The 22,402-nt window shown below is 46.6% G+C and overlaps 1 protein-coding gene and 1 long non-coding RNA gene across 4 annotated transcripts in view; one reads left to right on the forward strand and one right to left on the reverse strand.

Moving 5' to 3' along the window:
• Positions 1 to 4,729: 4,729 nt before the first annotated feature.
• Positions 4,730 to 20,361, reverse strand: LOC147103535 (uncharacterized). Of its 3 annotated transcripts, none has more exons than XR_015081785.1 (4): positions 19,941 to 20,361; positions 18,892 to 18,964; positions 17,514 to 17,639; positions 4,730 to 5,528 (listed from the first exon to the last, which is right to left on the reverse strand). It is a non-coding gene; the product is annotated as an uncharacterized LOC147103535 (long non-coding RNA). The 3 variants fall into 3 exon arrangements; XR_015081786.1 differs by lacking the exon at positions 19,941 to 20,361 and adding an exon at positions 19,258 to 19,508; XR_015081787.1 differs by lacking the exons at positions 18,892 to 18,964; positions 19,941 to 20,361 and adding an exon at positions 18,009 to 18,366.
• Positions 16,987 to 22,402, forward strand: part of galnt9 (polypeptide N-acetylgalactosaminyltransferase 9) — a 382,222-nt gene continuing 376,806 nt past the window's right edge. The window contains exon 1 of the mRNA XM_086011929.1: positions 16,987 to 17,710. Coding sequence (XP_085868055.1) covers positions 17,479 to 17,710 — 232 coding nt within the window. The 5' untranslated portion in view covers positions 16,987 to 17,478. The remainder of the gene's footprint in view (positions 17,711 to 22,402) is intronic.

Consider the following 22,402-nt stretch of genomic DNA (forward strand, 5'->3'; position numbering starts at 1 on the left):
CCTGTTGCTGGATCGTTGTGGCTGGGGAACCAAGCCCGGCTCTCAACAGCCAGTCCTGCAATGTTGACTTGCTGCCAGATGACTGGGTGGCTGCTTGTGGTCGACGCCCGTGCTTCTGGCCTCGACTTTCTTCTGTCTTCCTGGAGCGACTCCGCGACGGGAAATGCAGAGTTGCAGGCAGATTCGAATCAACCTCGTCGCCACTGTTAGATCCGTGATTCTTTAAATAGGATGTTTCCCCAAGAACTACACGGAGGCTGTAACTTAACAATCAACAGGTGTTTACTGGAGTAGGGTAGTCTCAAGACTGGGAGTACAGAGGCAGGCTCAAGGCTTATATACAGGTGTGGTCACTGCCGGTACTACAGTATACAGGAGCTGTAAAAGTAGTTCTCTCTTAAAGGTACATACACTACACCGAGGGAAGGCACTGTTGAGAAATTCTCAGCTAGCTTAGTAAATCAAGGATAAGTTAATGTTCTGACAAGAAATCCAAATCATAAGATGGCCCTGAGAAGAATAACATTGGGGAGGGTCACACAGGAGTTGAATTTGGAAGAACAACTCCTTCAAAGCACAGAGGCCATGACCTCCTAATCTCTAAAGACTGCGGTATACCAAAAATAAGCTTTAGTGCTTTCAAGTGAAATCTAATTTTGAGCACTTTGCACTGCGTTCAGTTCTGGGCACCGCCCCTCAGGAAGGATATATTGGCCTTGGAGTGGAGTGTGGAGGGCAGTGCAGATTCAGGGTACGGTAACATAGTGGTTATGCTACTAGACTAGTAATCCAATAGCCCTGGACTAATGATCCGGAGACATGAGTTCGCATCCCACAGTGGCAGCTGGGGAATTTAAATTCAATTAAATAAATCTGGAATAAAAGGCTGGTATCAGTAACGGTGACCATGAAACTACCGGATTGTCGAATAGAACCCATCTGGTTCACTAATGTCCTTTAGGGAAGGAAATCTGTCGTCCTTACCCGGTCTGGCCTATATGTGACTCCAGACCCACAGCAATGTGGTTAACTCTTACCTGCCCCTCTGACTGGCGGAGCGAGTCACTCAAGAAGGCGGCTCACTGGCTGGCCTTGCCGGCGACGCCCACATCCCGTGAATGAATTTAAAAAAATTCACCAGAATGATACCGGGGCTAAAAGGGTTAAATTATGACAGGTTACACAGACTAGGCTTGTATTCCCTTGAGTCTAGAAGATTAAGGGGTGATCTGATCGAGGTGTACAAGATGATTAAAGGATTCGATCGGGTAGATAGAGAGAAACTATTTCCTCTGGTGGGGGGGAGTCCAGAACAAGGGGGCCGAACCTTAAAATTAGAGCCAGGCCGTTCAGGGGTGATGTCAGGAAGCACTTCTTCACACAAAGGGTTAGTGGAAATCTGGAACTCTCGCCCCCAAAAAGCTGTTGAGGCTGGGGGTCAATTGGAAATTTCAAAACTGTGATCGATAGATTTTTGTTGGGTAAAGGTATTAAGGGTTAATGAACCAAGGCAGGCAAATGGGGTTAAGATACAGATCAGCCACGATCTCATTGAATGGAGGAACAGGCTCGAGGGGCTGAATGGCCTCCTCCTGTTCCTATGATTAGAAAGTGGGCTGCAGTTTTGTCCCTTTAACTTTACACTGATTATGTTGGAGAGGCAGTCGCCCGTTGCAGAGTCACAATCGTTGTGTAGCAGGAGTGGTTCTCTGTGACTGCCAAGTCAATGTGCTACAGTTTCACTGAGCTCTGTAGCAGTTTCTAATTACTAATTGAAACAGTTCGTGAAACATTGCTGCCTAAATAATTCACAAAAAAAAATCATGACGCACAAAAGAGCAAATATTTGGAATTAGCAAACGACACGCAATAATTTTGTACGCCCTCGTTTAGGCAATATTCGACATCATTATCGGTGATTTTACTGCGCCAGTGACTGTCTTAGTATGAAGCAGAGGAGCGTGCAATGACAATGTCTGGAATTTTCCTGGAACTTTGCACCGTAACTACGGCCTGAGAGCGGCATGGCACTGTCATTTCCAAGGAAATTCGCATGTAACTGAGTTACGGCGAAGAAGAGCAGGGGAGTTCTCCCCGGTGTCCTGGGCCAGTATTTATCCCTCAACCAACATCACTAAAAACAGATTATCTGATCATTATCACATTGCTGTTTGTGGGAGCTTGCTGTGTGCAAATTGGCTGCCGCGTTTCCCACATTACAACAGTGACTACACTTCAAAAAGTACTTCATTGGCTGTAAAGCGCTTTGGGATGTCCTGAGGTCGTGACAGGCGCTATAGAAATGCAAGTCTTTCGTTCCTCTGCACGCAAATTTCCTCGATCATTTGCATCTCTTTGCAGTTGGTCTGCTGAAGCCCTTTGCTGCTCATTTACATAGCGAGTTTCCTGTTGTTACACCAGCAAATACGTTGGTGTAGATTTATGCTCCAAAATTTGGGCTCGAGGTCACCTGCTATCAGGCGTGACTCAGATTTCTGGAGTTTGATGGCGATGTTTTTGAATTTTTCTTACTAGGACCTGCCCTAGACTTAATCAAAGTGCGTTCAGTCTCAGTACACAAATAAATCTTTCTGGAATGGGCTTCCCAATGGGGATGCCTCTGTTTTGCATAATAACAGAAGAGGAAGAGGAGCACCAGAGGCAAGAGACTCCGAGAGTGAGGCAGCTCAGTCGCTATTACCCCGTTGGTGGCTTTGTATTTGCACTTGTCTTACGCCGGTTTTTGAGCACCGACGCGGGCAAATTTAAGCGTAAATTCCCCATGGCAGGATCGCCGTGGAACCCGGTGTAAACATCAGTGAAACTCCTGCATTCCAGCAAATTCCGGGCAAATAACTCTCAGGAATCATTCACTGATTTCCACATATCTTGGAGTTCACTATTGCTAGTAGATTAGCGAATTGAGAATTACATCATCTGAACCATCACAGAAAATAATGTTAACATTAATAAACATCAACTGGACTTTAAAAAAACCACAATGACACCCACAGTGAAAAATGGGAGATGTGGGGAGGGAACAATTTCTATTCTCGACAAACACTCTGACAGAGCAGGCCAGGAGTTTTACAACGTGGTAATATACTGTCGGCATCAATCTAATACGGGAGTGGGACTCTGAACCTTGATTGCCTCCAATCCAGATGAAGAAACACCTTGTGTTACTGCCAATATGTCAAGGCCCAGAGAATAATGGACTGTGTAGAACGAGTCTGTTCTGAATCAGTGCAATTGGTATCATGGCTTGGTTGGCATATAGGTTGAGAATGCATCCTGATTAACATACCTATCAGCTATATTATACAAACATATACATATATATCAATAAATATATACATACTCATATATATAAATACACATAAAGAAAAGAAAGACTGCATTTCTATAGCACCTTTCAGGACTACTCAAAGCGCTTTATGGCCAATGAAGTACAGGAAACTTTCTGGTATCTGGCACTGACGGGACCGAGCTGGTGCCGGCCCATTAAAACTGCCGGAGAAACCAGCGCTAATGTTAAAACATACGGAGCTTCTGAGCTCCATCTGAAGCAACAAACCCTGTTGCTTAGCAACAGCTTCAAAACAGTCGGCGCAGCTTGCAAGCGTCTCTGTAGCTAAGCAACAGCTTCAGCTAGACGCTTGCAGAGCCACGACTGGAGAAAAAAAGCAACGAAAAGTAAAAAAACTTATCTGAACCGACTCCTGAATTTTGCCGGTGGATAGAGCGTTCCGGACATTTAACCTCCGTTTAAACGAAAGTTTCCTGTACTTTTTTGAAATGTAGTCACTGTTGTAATGTGGGAAACACAACAGCCAATTTGCGCACAGCAAGCTCCCACAAACAGCAATGTGATAATGGCCAGATAATCTGTTTTAGTGATGTTGATTGAAGGATAAATATTGGCCCGGGGACAACTCCCCTACTCTTCTTCGAATGATGCCGCAGGATCTTTTACATCCACCTGAGAGAGCAGACGGGGCCTCGGTTTAACATCTCATCCGAAAGATGGCACCTCCGACAGTGCGGCACTCCCTCAGCACTGCACTGGAAATGTCAACCTGGATTTTTGTGCTCGAGTCCCTGGATTGGGACTTGAACCCATGATCTTCTGACTCAGAGGCGCGCATGCTGCCCACTGAGCCACAGCTGACATACATATGTACATACACACACCTATATATAAATACACATATATACATATGTGTGTATGTATGTGCATATTCTGAGTGAAAACACCAGGAGTATATATAAATATAACAACCGGTTCTAAGTCCCTGACACTTTTAAAAGGTCAGAAAAAAATAGCAGAAAATAATTGGCTTTCTTTCTCTTTTGTCACATCAAAGGTTACTACCTACAACACTTGGCACTTCCCCATCTGCACGATGAAGGAATCATAGGCTGGGCGTGGGTGTACAGGGCACAATTTCAAAATTTGCAGATGACACAAAACTTGGAAGTATAGTGGACAGTGAGGAGGAGCGTGAAAGGGTGGCGGAGGCAGATTCAATCGTGGCTTTCAAAAGGGAATTGGATAATTACCTGAAGGAAAAAAAATTGCAAGGTTACGGGGAAAGGGCGGGGAGTTGGACCAGCTGAGGTGCTTTTGCAGAGAGCCGGCACGGGCTCGACGGGCCGAATGGCCTCCTTCTGTGCTGTAGCCATTCTATGATTCTATGATTCTATGCAAGAGACACTCAAGTAGAACTCAGCTTGTGTACATGTTTAATATCCGTGGATTTCGCACAGAGAGTTATTACAGCATGGAATGCTTTACCACAATCAGCTTCTGAGGCAGAGGTCACAACGTTTAAAAGGGAAATGGATAAGTATTTGAAACGCAAGAAGATTAGGTTCTGATTCCTTGAGCTGGCCATCCTGGGGAGAGGTGGTGCTCACCTGGAGCATTGATGAGGAAGCCATGGGCCCATAATTGCCTGATTTTCCACGAGATGCACAAATCAGGCACTGGGCACTCAGTGGCCGGGAAATCATCAGATCCATTCACCACTGGGAGTGCCCGAGCGGGGGAAAGAGCGAGCCCTATAAAATAATACAGGGCAATGGGATTAGAGCAGATAGCTCGCGTTGGCGAGGCAGCACCAGCACAGGTGTGAAGGGCCACGCGGTCTCTTTCTGTGCTGGATCATTGTATGATTCTGTACATCCCACTGTTTGTATAATTACTATTGAATACTGTATAAAATAATAGGATTGTAGATTCTTGTTATCCTCTTTCTGGAATAATATAAGAAATGTCATTAAATAATGGTACCGCCCATCAACTACCATTCACAAAAAAGACTAGCATTTATATGGTGCTTTGTCACATCTGTGTGTATATCCCATGGCACTTAACACGCAATGAATTACTCTGAGAATGCAGTCGCTGTTGTAATGTAGGCAAACACAGCAGCCATTTCGTGTGCGGCAGCCATTTTGTTCATGGCAAATTAGCGAGTAAGGACAGCTTAGCATCATCGGGGTTTGCGGTTCCTCACGGACACCTATAGAAACACGAGAAAATGAGAGACTTGCATTTTATATACATGTATATGTAAATGCTATTGTATACAAATGAAAATAAATGCGTGCTGCACATCTGCTGCTGAAACCCTCATCCATGGTTTTGTTACCTCCAGACTCGACTATTCCAACGCTCTCCTGGCCGGCCTCCCATCTTCCACCCGCCATAAACTTTAGCTCATACAACGCTCTCCTGCCCGTGTCCTATCTCACACCAAGTCCCGTTCACCCATCACCCCCTGTGCTCGCTGACCTACATTGGCTCCCAGTCCGGCAATGCCTCGATTTTAACATTCTCATCCTTGTTTTCAAATCCCTCCAGGGTTTTGCCCCCCTCCCTATCTCTGTAACCTCCTCCAGCCCCACAACCCCTCGAGATCTCAGCGTTCCTCAAATTTTGGCCTCTTGCGCATCCCCGATGTTCATCGGTCCACCATTGGCGGCCGTGCCTTCAGCTGCCTGGGCCCTAAGCTCTGGAATTTCCTACCTAAACCTTTCCAAGTCTCCTTCCTCCTTTAAGACGCTCCTTAAAACCTAACTCTTCAATCAACTTTTGGTCACCTGTCCTAATGTCTCCTCATGTGGCTCATAGAAACAAAGAAACATAGGAGCAGGAGTCGGCCATTCGGCCCTTCGAGCCTGCTCCGCCATTCAATATGATCATGGCTGATCCTCTATCTCAATACCATATTCCCGCTCTCTCCCCATACCCCTTGATGCCTTTTGTGTCTAGAAATCTATCTATCTCCTTCTTAAATATATTGAGTGACTTGGCCTCCACAGCCTTCTGTGGTAGAGAATTCCACAGGTTCACCACCCTCTGAGTGAAGAAATTTCTCCTCATCTCAGTCCTAAATGTCCTACCCCGTATCCTGAGACTGTGATTGAAAGGATAATTACAGTCCTAGCCCAGTCTCGGGCTACCCCAGATCAGGCGTATTCCCCAGACTTAACTTCAACTTAAGTTAGAGATAGCCGAATTCCATAAGATGCTTAAATGGGTCTAAAGGTTCAGGCTATCTCTCCCTAAAGGAAAGGAATGACTGAAGATGTTACCGTCCTCCAGATGGCACTTTTAATAAGTTTAACTAGACTGTAACCTTCCGGATATTATGAGGGTCCGGAATACCCCTCAGAATTCTGCAACCCCTTACAAAAGAGTGTACAAAAATTGGGTTCGCGAGTTACATAGAAACATAGAAACATAGAAGATAGGAGCAGGAGTAGGCCCCTCGAGCCTGCTCCGCCATTCAATGCAATCATGGCCGATCATCCAAATTCAGTACCCTGTCCCTGCTTTCTCCCCATACCCCTTGATCCCTTTAGAGTTTATACAGAATTATTCTTTGAGACAATTCTAAAAATATATAGTTTTATTTAAGAGCCGACATTCATTTAACAGCTGTTGAATCAGTTGTAACATTAACAATTTAAAATACAGATAGCTTACATTTCTTATTTCTCAGAGATCCTTATTTTCAAATCTTTACTTCGTTACATTTCTACATTTCTTATTTATCTCTAAATCCAGAACATCCACCAAAATCAATTACTTTGATTACCCAAGGCGCAAAGTTAAAAACTTACAGAGCGTGCCTATGAAGTTGAGAAATGCTTGGCCCGTTCAGCGAGTTCTGACTTTCTGTTTGAAAAGCTCTTATTTTTATACCCTTTTTGCAGTGGTTTATTCTTTGAAGTTCTCTGCTGATGTCCAAAGATGTGCGGGTTAGGATGATTGGCTATGATAAATTGACCCTTAGTGTTAGGGGGATTAAATACGCGGGGTTACGGGGATAGGGTGGGATATGTGTTGGTGTAGGGGTTACGGGGATCGGGTGGGATATGTGTGCAGGCTCGATGGGCCGAAATGGCCTCTATCTGCACTGTGGGGTTTCTGTGATTCTGTGATGTCAGCTAATTGTCTTTATTGAGACCACTTTTGAATGCTTTCTATTCTTACTGTCAATTCAACTATTGCATGCATAATTATGTCTCTACCTTTAGGTGTTCCAAAAACCATCATAAAAACAATATGACAGCTATGCTTTCATTCAATTCTTAATATTGGCTTAACTGGTTTTTAGCAGGCATTGAGTCTCCTTACTGCTCCAAGTTCAATACAAACACAATGTAATTGCTTGGTGTATCTACTGAAGTCATATCTTCAAAGTGTTCTTGTTGGTATCATATTTACTATGTATTGGTTAAAGACACTTTGACCAGAGTGTTTCATGCATTTCTAGCTATCTCAATTGGTTGTATATTTAATCGTGTTTCCTGTCTTCCAAGTTTAACATAAAAACTATTTGACCAGCAGGTGTTTCTTTTACTTGATGTCATCTTTTCAAAGGCACATGGTTCTTTTAATGTTTGTGTTTCTGTTTTACGTGTTAGTTCTTAACACTTTAAACTGGGTCTTCTCATTGTGTTTCCTCCAAACTCTAGACCTTTCGGAAGCGCCAAACTGCCATTTCAAAAGGGTCATTGTTTTAGTATATTTAACTAATTCCCATTTCAAAGCTTGTTTGGTTTTTACAACTTTGTTATACAACTGATCTTTATCTCAGAAGCCTGTATTTCTGTTTGCAGCCTGTGTCTCCGAGGCTTTAGATTTTTAATAATAATTAATAAATTAATAAATATCAGAATTCTGTTCATATTATGGTGTATCTTTCTGAAATATGGCTTATTCCCTCACATGACCCCTCATTCCAGACCCCCCAGCCAGGGGAAACATCCTCCCTGCATCGGTGTCCGTACCTTCCTTATGCCTCTGTGAAGCGCCTTGGGACCTATTTGTTCTACTTTAAATGCGCTAGATAAGTACAAGTTGCTGTTGTTATACCTTTGGCCCCCTTGAATATTTGATATTTTGTCTGATTTGTCCATGTGCAGATTGGTGCCTAGCTGCATAATGATAAGTTGCCTAAGGCTCCTTCAGATAACTTATCCGATAACAGGATTAGTGAAGTAAATAATTAAACAAGTCTATCTTGATTTTTGCTCAGTTATAAAACTCTCACTCCCGAGTTCTGCAGGAGTGAAACGGAGCTGCAGTTATACTGCGCTGCACTAGAGTGTGAAACTCAGCTGGCCAGACCAAAGTTATACTGCGATCGGCGAATTGCTTTCTGCATGCCATGAGAGAGCTCTCTGCAGGTCTGCTAATACCTGTGAATAGCCTCCCCCTTCTAATCCGTCAGGCGTGGTTCAGTGTGTAGCACTTGCTCCTGGGAGTCAGAAGGTTGTGGGTTCATGGTACCCACTCCAAGAGACTTGAGCACAATAATCTCGGCTGACACGCCCAGTGCAGTACTGAGGGAGTGCTGCACTGTTGTGGGTGCTGTCTTTTTGGCTAAGATGGTAAATCAAAGCCCTGTCTGTCCTCTTAGATGGATTTTTTTTTAATTCGCTTATGGGATGTGGGCATCACTGGCAAGGCCCAGCATTTATTGCCCTTCCCTAGTTGCCCTTGAGAAGGTGGTGGTGAGCCACCTTCTTGAAATGCTGCAGTCCGTGTGGTGAAGGTACTCGGAGGGAGTTCCAGGGTTTTGACCCAGCGATGATGAAGGATCGGCGATATACTTCTAAGTCAGGATGGGGTGTGACTTGGAGGGGAACTTGGAGGCGATGGTGTTCCCATGCGCCTGCTGCCCTTGTCCTTCTAGGTGGAAGAGGTCGCAGGTTTGGAAGGTGCTGCTGAAGAAGCCTTGGCGAGTTGCTGCAGCGCATCTTGTAGATGGTACCCACTGCAGCCATGGTACGCTGGTGGTGGAGGGAGTGAATGTTTAAGGTGGTGGATGGGGTACCAATCAAGCAGGCTGCTTTGTCCTGGATGGCGTCAAGCTTCTTGAGTGTTGTTGGAGCTGCACTCATCCAAGCAAGTGGAGAGTATTCCAACACACTCCTTACTTGTGCCTTATAGATGGTGGAAAGGCTTTGGGGAGACAGGAGGTGAGACACTTGCCGCAGAATACCCAGCCTCTGGCCTGCTTTTGTTGCCACAGTATTTATGTGGCTGTAAGAGATCCCACAACACTATTTCAAAGAAGAGCAGGGGAGTTCTCCCCGGTGTCCTGGCACCAATACATAACCCTCAATCAACAGATTATCTGGTTATTTATCCCATTTCTGTTCATGGGAGTTTGTTGAGTGCAAATTGGCTGCCGCGTTTGCTACATTACAACAGTGACCACACTTCAAAAGTACTTCATTAGCTGCAAAGCGCTTTGGGACGTCCTGAGTTCGTGAAAGGCGCTATAGGAATATGATAATATGATAGAATTCTTCATTAAGATGGAGAATGAAGTTGTTGACTCAGAGAATAGGGTCCTGAATTTAAACAAAGGAAACTATGATGGTCTGAGGCGCGAGTTGGGTAGGATTGATTGGGGAATGTCACTCAAAGGGTTGACGGTGGATAGGCAATGGCAAACATTCAAAGACCGCATGGATGAACTACAGAATTTGTTCATCCCAGTTTGGCATAAAAATAAAACAAAAAAGGTGACTCAACCGTGGCTAACAAGGGAAATTAGGGATAGCACAAGATCCAAGGAGAGGACATATAAATTGGCCAGAAAAAGCAGTAAACCTGAGGATTGGGAGCAGTTTAGGATTCAACAAAGGAGGACAAAGGGATTAATTAAGAAGGGGAAAATAGAATATGAGAGTAAGCTTGCAGGGAACATAAAAACTGACTGTAAAAGCTTTTATAGATATGTGAAGAGAAAAAGATTGGTGAAGTCAAGCGTAGGTCCCTTGCAGTCAGAATCAGGGGAATTTATAATGGGGAACAAAGAAATGGCTGACCAATTAAGTACATACTTTGGTTCTGTCTTTATAAAGGAGGACACAAATAACCTCCCAGAGATGTCGGGGAACATAGGGTCTGATGAAAGGGAGGAACTGAAAGAAATCAGTATTTGTAGGGAAATGGTGTTAAGGAAATTGATGGGATTGAAAGCCGATAAATCCCCAGGGCCTGATAATCTACATCCTAGGGTACTTAAGGAAGTGGCCCTAGAAATAGTAGATGCATTGCTGATCATCTTCCAACATTCGATGGAATCTGGAACAGTACCCATTGATTGGAGGGTAGCTAATGTTACCCCACTATTCAAAAAAGGTGGTAGAGAGAAAACGGGGAATTACAGACCGGTAAGCCTGACATCGGTAGTGGGGAAAATGCTAGAGTCCATCATAAAAGATGTACTAGCAGAGCACTTGGAAAACAGTGACAGGATCGGACAAAGTCAACATGGATTTACAAAGGGTAAATCATGCTTGACTAATCTACTGGAATTTTTTGAGGATGTAACTGGTAAAATAGATAAGGGAGAACCAGTGGATGTGGTGTATTTGGACTTTCAGAAGGCTTTCGATAAGGTCCCGCATAAGAGATTAGCGTACAAAGTTAAGGCACATGGGATTGTGGGCAAGGTACTGACTTGGATAGAGAACTGGTTGGCTGACAGGAAGCAAAGAGTTGGAATAAACGGGTCTTTTTCCGAGTGGCAGGCAGTGACTAGTGGGGTACCGCAGGGATCGGTCCTTGGACCCCAGCTATTCACAATATATATTAATGATGATCTAGACAAGGGAACTAGATGTAATATCTCCAAATTTGCAGACGACACAAAGCTGGGTGGGCGTGTGTGCTGTGAGGAGGATGCCGAGAAACTCCAGGATGCTTTGGGCAGGTTGGGTGATTGGGCAGAAGCATGGCAGATGCAATATAACGTGGCTAAATGTGAGGTTATCCAGTTTGGTGGCAAAAACAGGAAGGCAGATTATTATCTGAATAGCAATAGATTGGGAGAAGGGGAAGTGCAACGAGATCTGGGTGTCCTTGTGCACCAGTCGCTGAAGGTAAGCATGCAGGTGCAGCAGGCAGTTAAGAAAGCAAATGGTATGTTGGCCTTCGTAGCGAGAGGGTTTGAGTACAGGACCAAGGATGTCTTGCTGCAGTTGTACAGGGCCTTGGTGAGACCACATCTTGAGTATTGTGTGCAGTTTTGGTCGCCTTATCTGAGGAAGGATGTACTTGCCATGGAAGGAGTTCAGTGAAGATTCACCAGGCTGATACCTGGGATGGCAGGAATGACGTTTGAGGAGAGATTGGGTCGATTGGGCTTGTACTCGCTGGAGTTTAGAAGAATGAGAGGGGACCTCCTTGAAACTTATAAAATTCTGACAGGACTGGACAGACTAGATGCAGGAAGGATGTTCCCGATGGTCGGGGAGTCCAGAACCAGGGGTCACAGTCTAAGGATAAGGGGTAAGCCATTTAGGACAGAAATTAGAAGGAATTTCTTCACCCAGAGAGTGGTGAACCTGTGGAATTCTCTACCACAGAAGACAGTAGAGGCCAATTCATTAAATATATTCAAGAAGGAGTTGGATATATTTCTCAAGACTAAAGGGATCAAGGGGTATGGGGAGAAGGCAGGGGCAGGGTACTGAATTTGGATGATCAGCCATGATCGCATTGAATGGCGGAGCGGGCTCGAGGGGCCGAATGGCCTACTCCTGCTCCTATCTTCTATGTTTCTAGGTTTCAAATTCTTTCTTTCTGGAGTTTGTACTCAGATTCAGATGTAAGATTCAGACCGAGCAAAATAAGATGCAAAGTTGTCTTAAGTTCATCCCGACAAGCAGCTAAATTTATAGGGCCAACTTTATGGATTTGTGCTCTTCCCATTGGGAGGAGCTTCACCCATTGGGAGCGCACGGTCCGGAATTTGGGAATTGTGGCGAATGCAACAGGGCACCTGGGATAAAAACAGAAAATGCTGGAAATACTCAGCAGGTCAGGCATCATCTGTAGAGGGAGAAACAGAGTTAACGTTTCAGGTCAATGAGCCTTCATCAGAACTGGAAAAAGTTGGAGATGGAACAGGTTTTTAAGCAAGTGTAGGGGCAGGGAGAGGGGGGAGTGGAGGAAAAAACAAAAGGGAAGGTCTGTGATAGGATGGAAGGCAGGAGAGATTAAGAGACATTAAGAGAGATTAAGAGATGGCATCTGGGACTTGAATGCACAATGAGACAGTGCATCTCCTGAACCAATGAGAGTAAAGGATTGACAAATAAACACAGGAAGGACTGAGACGGAGATTAAGTGGGTGAATTTGAGTCAAATCAGGTATAGAAGGAGAAATAAAGAGAGGGAAAGGAAGATTGGATTAAGAGATTAAAGAGACAGAAAGGAAAAGTAAAAAAGATTTTAAGGTGTGGAAATCGCCTAAGCCAATTCACAACCTGAAGGAATGAGACTCCACAATTTTAAGTGTTCGCTTTCTGGGCCAGAGAGGTTGAGTGGCAGTCATTGACAATTATCACGGCATTAAAAGGGTACTTACGCTGTTAATTACTAGACTTCATTTTCTGCGGCGAGTTTAATGGACAATTAATGTGCAAATGTAGCAAACTCATGAAAATCCTGGGAGGTTAAGGGCGAGATGCTGTTTTCATGAAGCTAATGGCTTTTGCACAGTTTAATTAATTTATATTAAAGCATTTTTTTCAACCTAAGGAGGAACAAATACTAGGGAGCCAGGGGAGTTCTCCCCATGTCTGTCCTAGTCAACATTTACCCCTCAACCCACATCAACAACAACAACTTGCTTTTATATAGCACCTTTAACGTAGTAAAACATCCCCAAGGCACTTCACGGGAGGGTTAGCGAACATAATTTGACACCGAGCCACATAAGGAGCTATTACGCTAGATTTTGCTGCAAAAATAATAGCATGTGAACTAAAGTTCCCTCTCAGCCGTGTGGCCGCGCAGATGTGTGGAAATCCCGCGCAGGTCAGTCACCGGCTTCTCATGGGGAGATTTCCCGCGTGTGTGAAATTTTGAACGGGTTGCGCAGCCCAAAAGATTAGGGGGAACATTGGTGTGAACGACACCCGCCGTTATTAATGTGCAAATCGCCCAGCAACTTGTCATAGGTTCATAGCGGCACAGAAGGAGGCCATTCGGCCCATCAAGTCCGCGCCAACTCTCTGTAGAGCAATCCAGTCAGTCCCATTCCCACGCTCTATCCCCGTAGCCCTGCAAGTTTATTTCCCTCAAGTGCCTATCCAGTCTCCCCTTGAAAACATTGAGGCCTAGAAATTCAGTTGTTTGCGCCAGCCGCTAGCGCCTTAGGAGGAGATGTGGGGCGCTAGGCGGCTAGCGGCCGGGCGCAGCGCGATTTGCGCCTCTCCCCAACTTCAGTAAAGATTTAGTGGCAGCGCAAAGCCTTTGCGCGCGCTCAGCTGCGCGCGCAGATCCTGACGTCATTTCATTGTGCAACGCCCTTTGTGCGCCCCGAACCAGAAATTCAGTGGCGCCGCCCTTCTTTGCGCCTGGCGCCCCCAGCGACTGGTAGAGGGGAACGGTTCTCAGTTGCTGCGGGGCGTGGGGGGCGCTATTTAAAGGGGACTCCTCCTGCAGTATAAGTGGCAGCCATTTTGTGCCAATCCCTCTGTGTGAGAGATGGATATTTGGAGAGAGACAAAGGCAGAGAGCTTTCTGCTTTGACTCAGCGCTTGCACAGGTACTTGTGGCTTCAGGCCAGAGCTTTGCACTTGGATTTCACTTTCAGTGCCATAGCCTTGAGTCGCCACATATAATGGGGGCTGCAATGGGTGGAAACGTTGGCTTTCTGCATTGCATTCAAAGGGATCAGAGACGCCGTGAGAGAGTGCCAGTCATGGCCAGACGGAGATTGGCCAACAGGCGTCGGCACAGGAGGCCTTACCCACCCAGGGTATACCGCCAGCAGTTCTCATATCTGAACATGTCTGAGGAGCAGTGTGTTCGGAGGATGCGATTCAGAAGGGAGGTGGTCACTGAGATCTGCCACCTGCTTCGCAGAGATCTGCAGCCACAGCTGAGGAGCAGGACGTCTCTGTCAGTGGCAGTGAAGGTGACGGTGGCTCTCAACTTCGATGCCACTGGCTCCTTCCAATCCGCTACTGGGGACATTGCCAACATCTCCCAGTTCGCGGTACATTGCTGCATCCGCCAGGTGAACAATGCCCTTTTCAGAAGGAGACGTCAGTACATCTCCTTCCCCATGACCCTGGACAAGCAGCAAGAGCGTGCAATCGGCTTTGGAAGAATAGCGGGCTTCCCCATGGTTGAGGGCGTAGAACTGATGAACCAGCAATGGTCAGGCTTTGCTTCAGGGCTGCAGTGTGCAGGGCATGGCAGGCAAACAAGTCGACCCTTCCCCTTTAAGAGCTGACCGGCGCCAGCGTGTCTGCCTTCATTGAGCAACTCGCCGCACCTGCGCTGCGCCCGTCCTCGGTGTTAGCGCCCCGGATCGCCGACTTAGCGCCTAATGATAGTTGTGCATCGCCTGCTTTAGCGCAGCAGCAACCTCTTGGGGCGATGCCACTGAATATCGGCGAAGGTGGCGCGAAGTTGCGCCGGGCGCAAACTTTAGCGGCCGCCCGGCTGTAGTGCCCCAAACGTGGCTATACTGAATTTCTAGGCCTGAGTGTCTCCGCTTCCACCACTTCCGTCGGCAGTGAGTTCCAGGTCCTCACCACTCGCTGCGTAAAAGAGTTTTTCCTCACGTCCCCCCTGTATCTCTTGCCCAAAACCTTAAATCTGTGTCCCCTAGTCCTTGTACCCCGTCTAGCCTATCCAAACCCGTCATAATCTAGTACACCTCTATCAAATCACCTCTCAACCTCCTTTGCTCTAATGAAAACAAATCCAGCTTCTCTAACCTGCCCTTGTAGCTAAGATCCCCCATCCCCGGAACCATTCTGGTAAATCTCCTCTGCACCCTCTCAAGGGCCTTCACATCCTTCCTAAACGTGTGGCAATGAAGAGATACCCCATTCTATATTCTATATTATAAAATTCTATAGACTCTGGAACAGTTCCCATGGATTGGTGGATAACTAATGTAACCCCACTATTTAAGAAGGGTGGTAGAGGGAAAATGGGAAATTACAGACCGGTAAGCCTGACATCGGTAGTGGGGAAAATGCTAGAGTCCATTATCAAAGATGTAATAGCAGAGCACTTGGAAAACAGTGACAGGATCGGACAAAGTCAACATGGATTTACAAAAGGTAAATCACGCTTGACTAATCTACTGGAATTTTTTGAGGATGTAACTGGTAGAATAGATAAGGGAGAACCAGTGGATGTGGTGTATTTGGACTTTCAGAAGGCTTTCGATAAGGTCCTGTATAAGAGATTAGTGTGTAAAGTTAAAGCACATGGGATTGGGGGTAAGGTACTGTCTTGGATAAAGAACTGGTTGGCAGACAGGAAGCAAAGAGTTGAAATAAACAAGCCTTTTTCCGAGTGGCAGGCAGTGACTAGTGGGGTACCACAGGGATCGGTGCTAGGATCCCAGCTATTCACAATATATATAAATGATCTAGACGAGGGAACTAGATGTAATATCTCCAAGTTTGCAGATGACACAAAGCTGGGTGGGTGAGTGTGCTGTGAGGAGGATGCAGAGAAACTCCAGTACGATTTGGGCAGGTTGGGTCGATTGGGCTTGTACTCGCTGGAGTTTAGAAGAATGAGAGGGGATCTCATTGAAACATAAAATTCTAACTGGGCTAGACAGACTAGATGCAGGAAGGATGTTCCCGATGGTCAGGGAGTCCAGAACCAGGGGTCACAGCCTAAGGATAAGAGGTAAGCCATTTAGGACTGAGATGAGGAGGAATTTCTTCACCCAGAGAGTGGTGAACCTGTGGAATTCTCTACCACAGAAGGCAGTTGAGGCCAATTCATTAAATATATTCAAGAAGGAGTTGGATATATTTCTTGAGGCTAAAGGGATCAAGGGATATGGGGAGAAGGCAGGGACAGGGTACTGAATTTGGATGATCAGCCATGATCGCATTGAATGGTGGAGCAGGCTCGAGGGGCCGAATGGCCTACTCCTGCTCCTATCTTCTATGTTTTGCGACTCGCCACAAACTGCTGGGCGATTTGCACATTAATAACGGTGGGTGCCGTTCACACACTGTTATTTTTTTTGCAGCAAACTCTGCCCTAATGTCATCGTAAGTGGCTCGGCGTCAAACTTTGTCCGATTAACGCTCCCGTGCAGCGCCTCGGGACGTTTTACTGCGTTAAAGGCGGTGTGTAATACAAGTTGTTGTGGATGTGGGCTGAGGGATAAAGGTCATGCGGGGGGGTGGGGGGGGGGGAGAAGCCCCCTCGCTCCCTGGTATTTGTACCTCCTGCTCAGATGGAAAACAATAAACGCTGTAACATAAATTAATGTAATTGTGCTAAAGTACAGATCTGTGCGCGGTGCCAGGATTGTTGTGCTCTTTGCAACAACAATAAATACTCTTTTTGAAATCAAAGCCAGGACCGTCCGTCTCTTGATGTGCTCATTTGCTGGCCCGCTGTTGTAGCTTTAAGAGTGTTGCATAGCGAATGAATGTGCTGTCTTTACGTCACTGTAATCCGACGTTGCTTTGCCTATTTTTCCTCCCCCCCTCGGATCGAGAGCAGAACAGCTGCCGGAGCCGATTGCGATGCAGAGCCGGGAGAGGGGGGAGACAGGGCAGAGATAGAGAGAGAGAGAGAGAGAGAGCGGTGCATCAGACTGGAGGGCGAGCCAACCTCAATTTAACCACTTGTCCCTCGCTGTTATTGCTTATAAACCTCCCTCAGCCATGAGACTTTAAATGCAGCCCCCTTTGATCAGCGCTGCTGGACCTGGAGACACAGCCTGAGAACATTTCCTGCAGCATCAGATGCCCAGGAGAGCCGAGCACCTTGTACTTTATTCGCCTTATATACAAACCGCTGGCTTTGGTCAGGAGGCTCTCTGGGCATCTTGGCACCTGAGGCTGGACCTCTCTCTCTCTCCCCACCACCCAACCATCTCCAGGTGTTGCACTGGGGAGGCCAGATGAGCCGTCACCTGGACCTGCTCCGGCTACATGGCTCCTGGAAGAAGAATCAAAACTTTGCTCACCCTCAACATCTTCGTCTTCTTGGGGATCGTCCTCTTCTCCGTCTACTGCCGGATCTCCGACCGCTCCGAGGAGCTGGTGCCGGTCGTCCGCCACAGGGATCACCGAGTCAGGAGCCGGGACGAGCCCTTGAAAGACAAGGAGAACATTTTGCAGAGGTTGGACCATCTGGAAGAGGTGGTTTACAGTCAGCTCAATGGTAACATTGATTTTTTTTTTGTAATCGTTTCAAATGAGCCGCAGGTCTGTCCTTGCTCTGTGCGCCTCAGGTGCTGCCAGTCACCCCCCCCCCCCCCCCCCCCATCCTCTCTGACACCACAACAACTTTTTCATGGTTTATTGGTGGGGGTCTTGCTTTTCCCATTACAGTTCCATTCCACTGGCGAAATTGACACTCGGCTCTATCTGTGTCAGGAGCTGCCGCAGTTGTGTGCAATTACTTTACAAATTATAACTTGTTTGGGCTAAAACAGACTTTAAATAAATAGAAAAAAAACCTTGCACTTCTGTAGCACCTTTCCCGACCTCAGGACGTCCCAAAGCGCTTTGCAGCCGATGAAGTGACTTTTTTTCTTTTGAAGTGTGGTCACTGTCGTAATGTGGGAAACGCGGCAGCCAATTAGTGCACAGCAAGATCCCACAAACAGCATAATCTGTTTTTTTTTAAACTGATGTTGGTTGAGGGATAAATATTGGCCCCAGGACACCCCCAGAGAACTCCCCCCCCCCCCGCTCCTCTTTCAAAGTAGTGCGGTGGGGGGACCTTTTATGTCCACCTGAGCGGGCAGACGGGGCCTCGCTTTACCGTCTGGTCAGACAGCGCAGCGCTCCCTCAGCGCCAGCCTGGATTTTTGTGTTCAAGTGTCTGGAGTAGGATTTTTGTGAACACACAACCTCCTGACTCAGAGGCGAGGGTGCTTCAAACATTTACGTGGGAGTCACTCTAGGAGTTAACCTTGGTGTACAATTAAATGTATTATTATGCGGTAGTGGGGCAGTTTTATCCAGTCCAGGGATTTTAATCTGGGCATCCCACAATGGCTGTGGTGTAGGGGGTTGCTATGGAAACAGTAGTAAATTACCCAATATGGACAAAAGACTGCGAGCTTTTTTTTGAGAACAGGCGGTTTAGTTTCATGCAGGTTAATGCACGCGTTAATTTCAGAACCTTTGCTTCACTTGCAGATTATGTTCAGATATATCAGTTTAATTTAATTCATTGTTTGAAAGTGTTGCAGTGCGATTCTCACTACAGTTTCATTTCAGAAGCTCAGCTTAACTCATGCTGATCACCGTGTGGGCAGAGTGTCTCCCCGACACATCCCATACTGTAAGCCCTCACAGCAGTCGATCCTGCATCCCGTGATAATCAGCACTTACCTCTCATAAGCAATAAGTGTAGACTGAAATAAAAGCAAAAAATGCTGGAAATACTCAGCGGGTCAGGCAGCACCTGTGGAGAGAGAAACAGAGTTAACGTTTCAGGTCGATGACCCTTTCGTCAGAACTGGAGAATGGTTAGAGATGTAACAGATTTTACGCAAGTACAGAGGGAGGGAAAGAGGGAAAGAGGAGAGGAAAGAACAAAAGGGAAGGTCTGTGATATGGTGAAAGGCAGGAGAGATTAAATGACAAAGGGATGATGGTGCGAGGCAAATGTAGACTAAATGTGGATTTAATATATGGAATTGTCCTTTCATATTTGCACCAAGTCCTGTTCACCCATCGCCCCCTGTGCTCACTGACCTACATTGATTCCCAGTCCGGCAAGACTTAAATTTTCAAATTCTCATCCTGGTGTTCAAATCCATCCATGGCCTCGCCCCTCCCTATCTCTGTAATCTCCTCCAGCCACTACAATCCTCTGAGATCTCTGCGCTCCTCCAATTCTGACCTCTTGCGCATCCCCGATTTCCATCGGTCCAACATTGTCGGCCGTGCCTTCAGCTGCCTGGGCCCCGAGCTCTGGAATTCCCTCCCTAAACCTCTCCGCCTCCCTCTCCTTCTTTAAGACGCTGCTTAAAACCTCCCTCTTTGATCAAGCCCTGTCCTAGTATCTCCTTATGTGGCTCAGTGTCAAATCTTGTCTGATTTACGCTCTTGTGAAGCACCTTGGGACGTTTTACTACATTAAAGGTGCTATATAAACCCAAGTTGTTGTTGTTGTAGTACCCTTAATTGTTGCAAAATTTACCGTTTGTTCCCTCTCCTCCGAATCAGAAGGTTGTAGGTTCAAAACCCCACTACTGACATAAATCCATAACCCAGGCTGACACTCCCGGTGCAGTGCTGCACTGCCGGAGGTGCCATACTTCGGATGAGATGCTAAACCGAGGGCCTTGCCGATCCCATTGCATTACTCACAGGCAGCCTAGCCGACAGCCGCCGTTCAACAAGCCTCACCAGAATCGGGTCCGCCGGCTACTCACCACGTTGCTGCTTGTGGGATCTTGCTGTGCGCTTCAAAGTAATCCACTGTACGCCTGCGCTTCGGGACATTTCTTGGCCATGCGATGAAGTGCTGCAGGAATGGTTTCTGTTCAAATATGAAATGATAAGAATCGGGCTGTCCGCCGAGCAGCTTTGATATGGTTCTCTCTCGCTGTGCGACGAAGGAATTAAAAATAAATTGTTTACTATTCGGATGTATTAATCCAGAACATTTGCGTTCAAATCAATTTTTTTAACAGTCTACATCAGGCAGATAGCCAACACATTGCCTGGTACACATCCTTATGCAGCCCATCTGAACGGAACGATAAAATGTTATTGAGGATGAGGAGGACACACTGGACAAAAATAAGAAAACTCTCACACAGGCTGAAGCCATGTATTTTTAATGACTTGCTCTCCGATGTGTCCTTTGCCTTTTGGTGTCCACGGTTACGTAGTTATTGTTTCCGAAGCTTTGATTCCTTCCTCTTAACTTGTTTCGTCATCTAATTTTTTCCAGGTTAGCAGTTTCAAGTAAACAGTTTTGCTGCAAATACCGTTTCTGTTTCATGGCCCCTCCATTTTTGTGATGGATGGAGGAAATAATTGAACACTTTTTTTGAAGGTTTATAGCGACTGCAGATGCTTGCAATTTGCATTTTCATAAGATTGTATTAAATTGAGGGTGTTAAAGTGTGAAGGGAGGTCTGTGTGTCTGAGAAACACTTTGCCAATCCAATAATTTGAGTAAAATGGATCACATAGATGAGGGAATTACATATAATGTTTTTTAATTCATTCATGGGATCTGGGCGTCGATGGCAAGGCCGGCATTTATTGCCCATCCCTAATTGCCCTCGAGAAGGTGGTGGTGAGCCGCCTTGAACCGCTGCAGTCCGTGTGGTGAAGCTACTCCCACAGTGCTGTTAGGGAGGGAGTTCCAGGATTTTGACCCAGCGACGATGAAGGAACGGAAATACATTTCCCAGTCAGGCTGATGTGTGACTTGGAGGGGAACTTGCAAGTGGTGATGTTCCCATGCACCTGTTGCCCTTGTCCTTCTAGGTGGTAGAATTTGTGGGTTTGGGAGATGTACAGCACAGAAGCAGGCCATTCGGCCCAACTGGTCCATGCCGGTATTTATGCTCCACTCGCGCCTCTTCCCATCCTTCCTTATCTCACCCTATCTGCATAACCTTCTAATCCTTGCTCCCTCATGAGCTTCTCCAGGTTCCCCTTAAATGCGTCATAGTTAGAAGCGGTGTGATAGGTCTTAATGTCACTGACCTAGAATCCAATGGTGGACTTTGTAACTCCTACAAACAGCAAATGTGATAATGACCAGGTAATCTGTTTTAGTGATAAATACTGGCCCCAGGACACCGGGGAGAACTCCCCTGCTCTTCTTCGAAATAGTGGCCGTGGGATCTTTTACATCCACCTAAGAAAGCAGACGGGGGCCTCGATTTACCGTCTCATCTGAAAGACGGCACCTCTGACAGTGCAGTACTCCCTCAGTACTGCACTGCAGTGTCAGCCTAGCTTTTTGTGCTCAAGTGTCTGGAGTGGGACTTGAACCCACAACCTTCTGACTCAGCGGTGAGAGTGCTACCCACTGAGCCAAAGCTGATACTTAAATGCTATGGGGGAGAAAATCAGTCGCGCCCAGAAAGGGGCGCTAACTTTTGAGAAGTTGGAAATTTAGCGGCAGGTGCTAATCAATCTCGCTGCCTGCTAAATTCCGTCTCAGCACTCAAAGAATGCAGGGGAGCGCTAAATCAGGTGTTAATGCCGTAGGTGAGTGGTGTTAGGCTCCAAGTGATAACGAATATGAGGTGTGTAATTGGGAGTGAGCATTGGTGCAGGAGCCTTGCAGCCATTAAAGGGGAGGGTCACTGGAGTCTGCAGACCAGCCCCCAATGATTCGGGGAGTGCAGAATGGCAATACGCAGTGGGATGCAATGCAAAATCCTTGGACGGCCTGCAACACTCCGGGGACTAAGCAGCCTTTATTCGGCTACAGATACATCCTGCGCTCTCTGCCACTCATAACTGACCTTTGGAACGGAAGTTCCTTGACAGCTGGGGCGCATCCCTTTAAGTAGCGTCCCGCCAGCCGGCTGCTCCACGCCTCCGCTCCCTGGTGCTGTCGGAGCAAGGCGGTAAGGCAGGGGGCGCAACTGAAGTTTGCAGATCGGGCGGCCAGCGAGTGTTGCACACTCACTGACGTCACGATCTGCATGGCGAAAGAGACCGAGGAGCTAACTGTTATCGGCGACGCTACGAGGCCGACGAATTTGCCGTATGGTGCGGGATTCGTCCCGCTGCGGCACTACTGCCGGAGCGCCCCATTAGCGCCCCTGCCAGGCGCTAACTGGGGGCGCTAACCTACTGAATTTCGCCCCCTATATCCGAGCATGAATTAGGCCAGACCGCTAATCGAACCAATATTGCAACA

Source organism: Somniosus microcephalus, chromosome 19 (genome assembly GCF_052327205.1).
Source record: "Somniosus microcephalus isolate GS21.2 chromosome 19, FLI_Smic_1.0, whole genome shotgun sequence".
NCBI classification, from domain to species: Eukaryota; Metazoa; Chordata; class Chondrichthyes; order Squaliformes; family Somniosidae; genus Somniosus; species Somniosus microcephalus.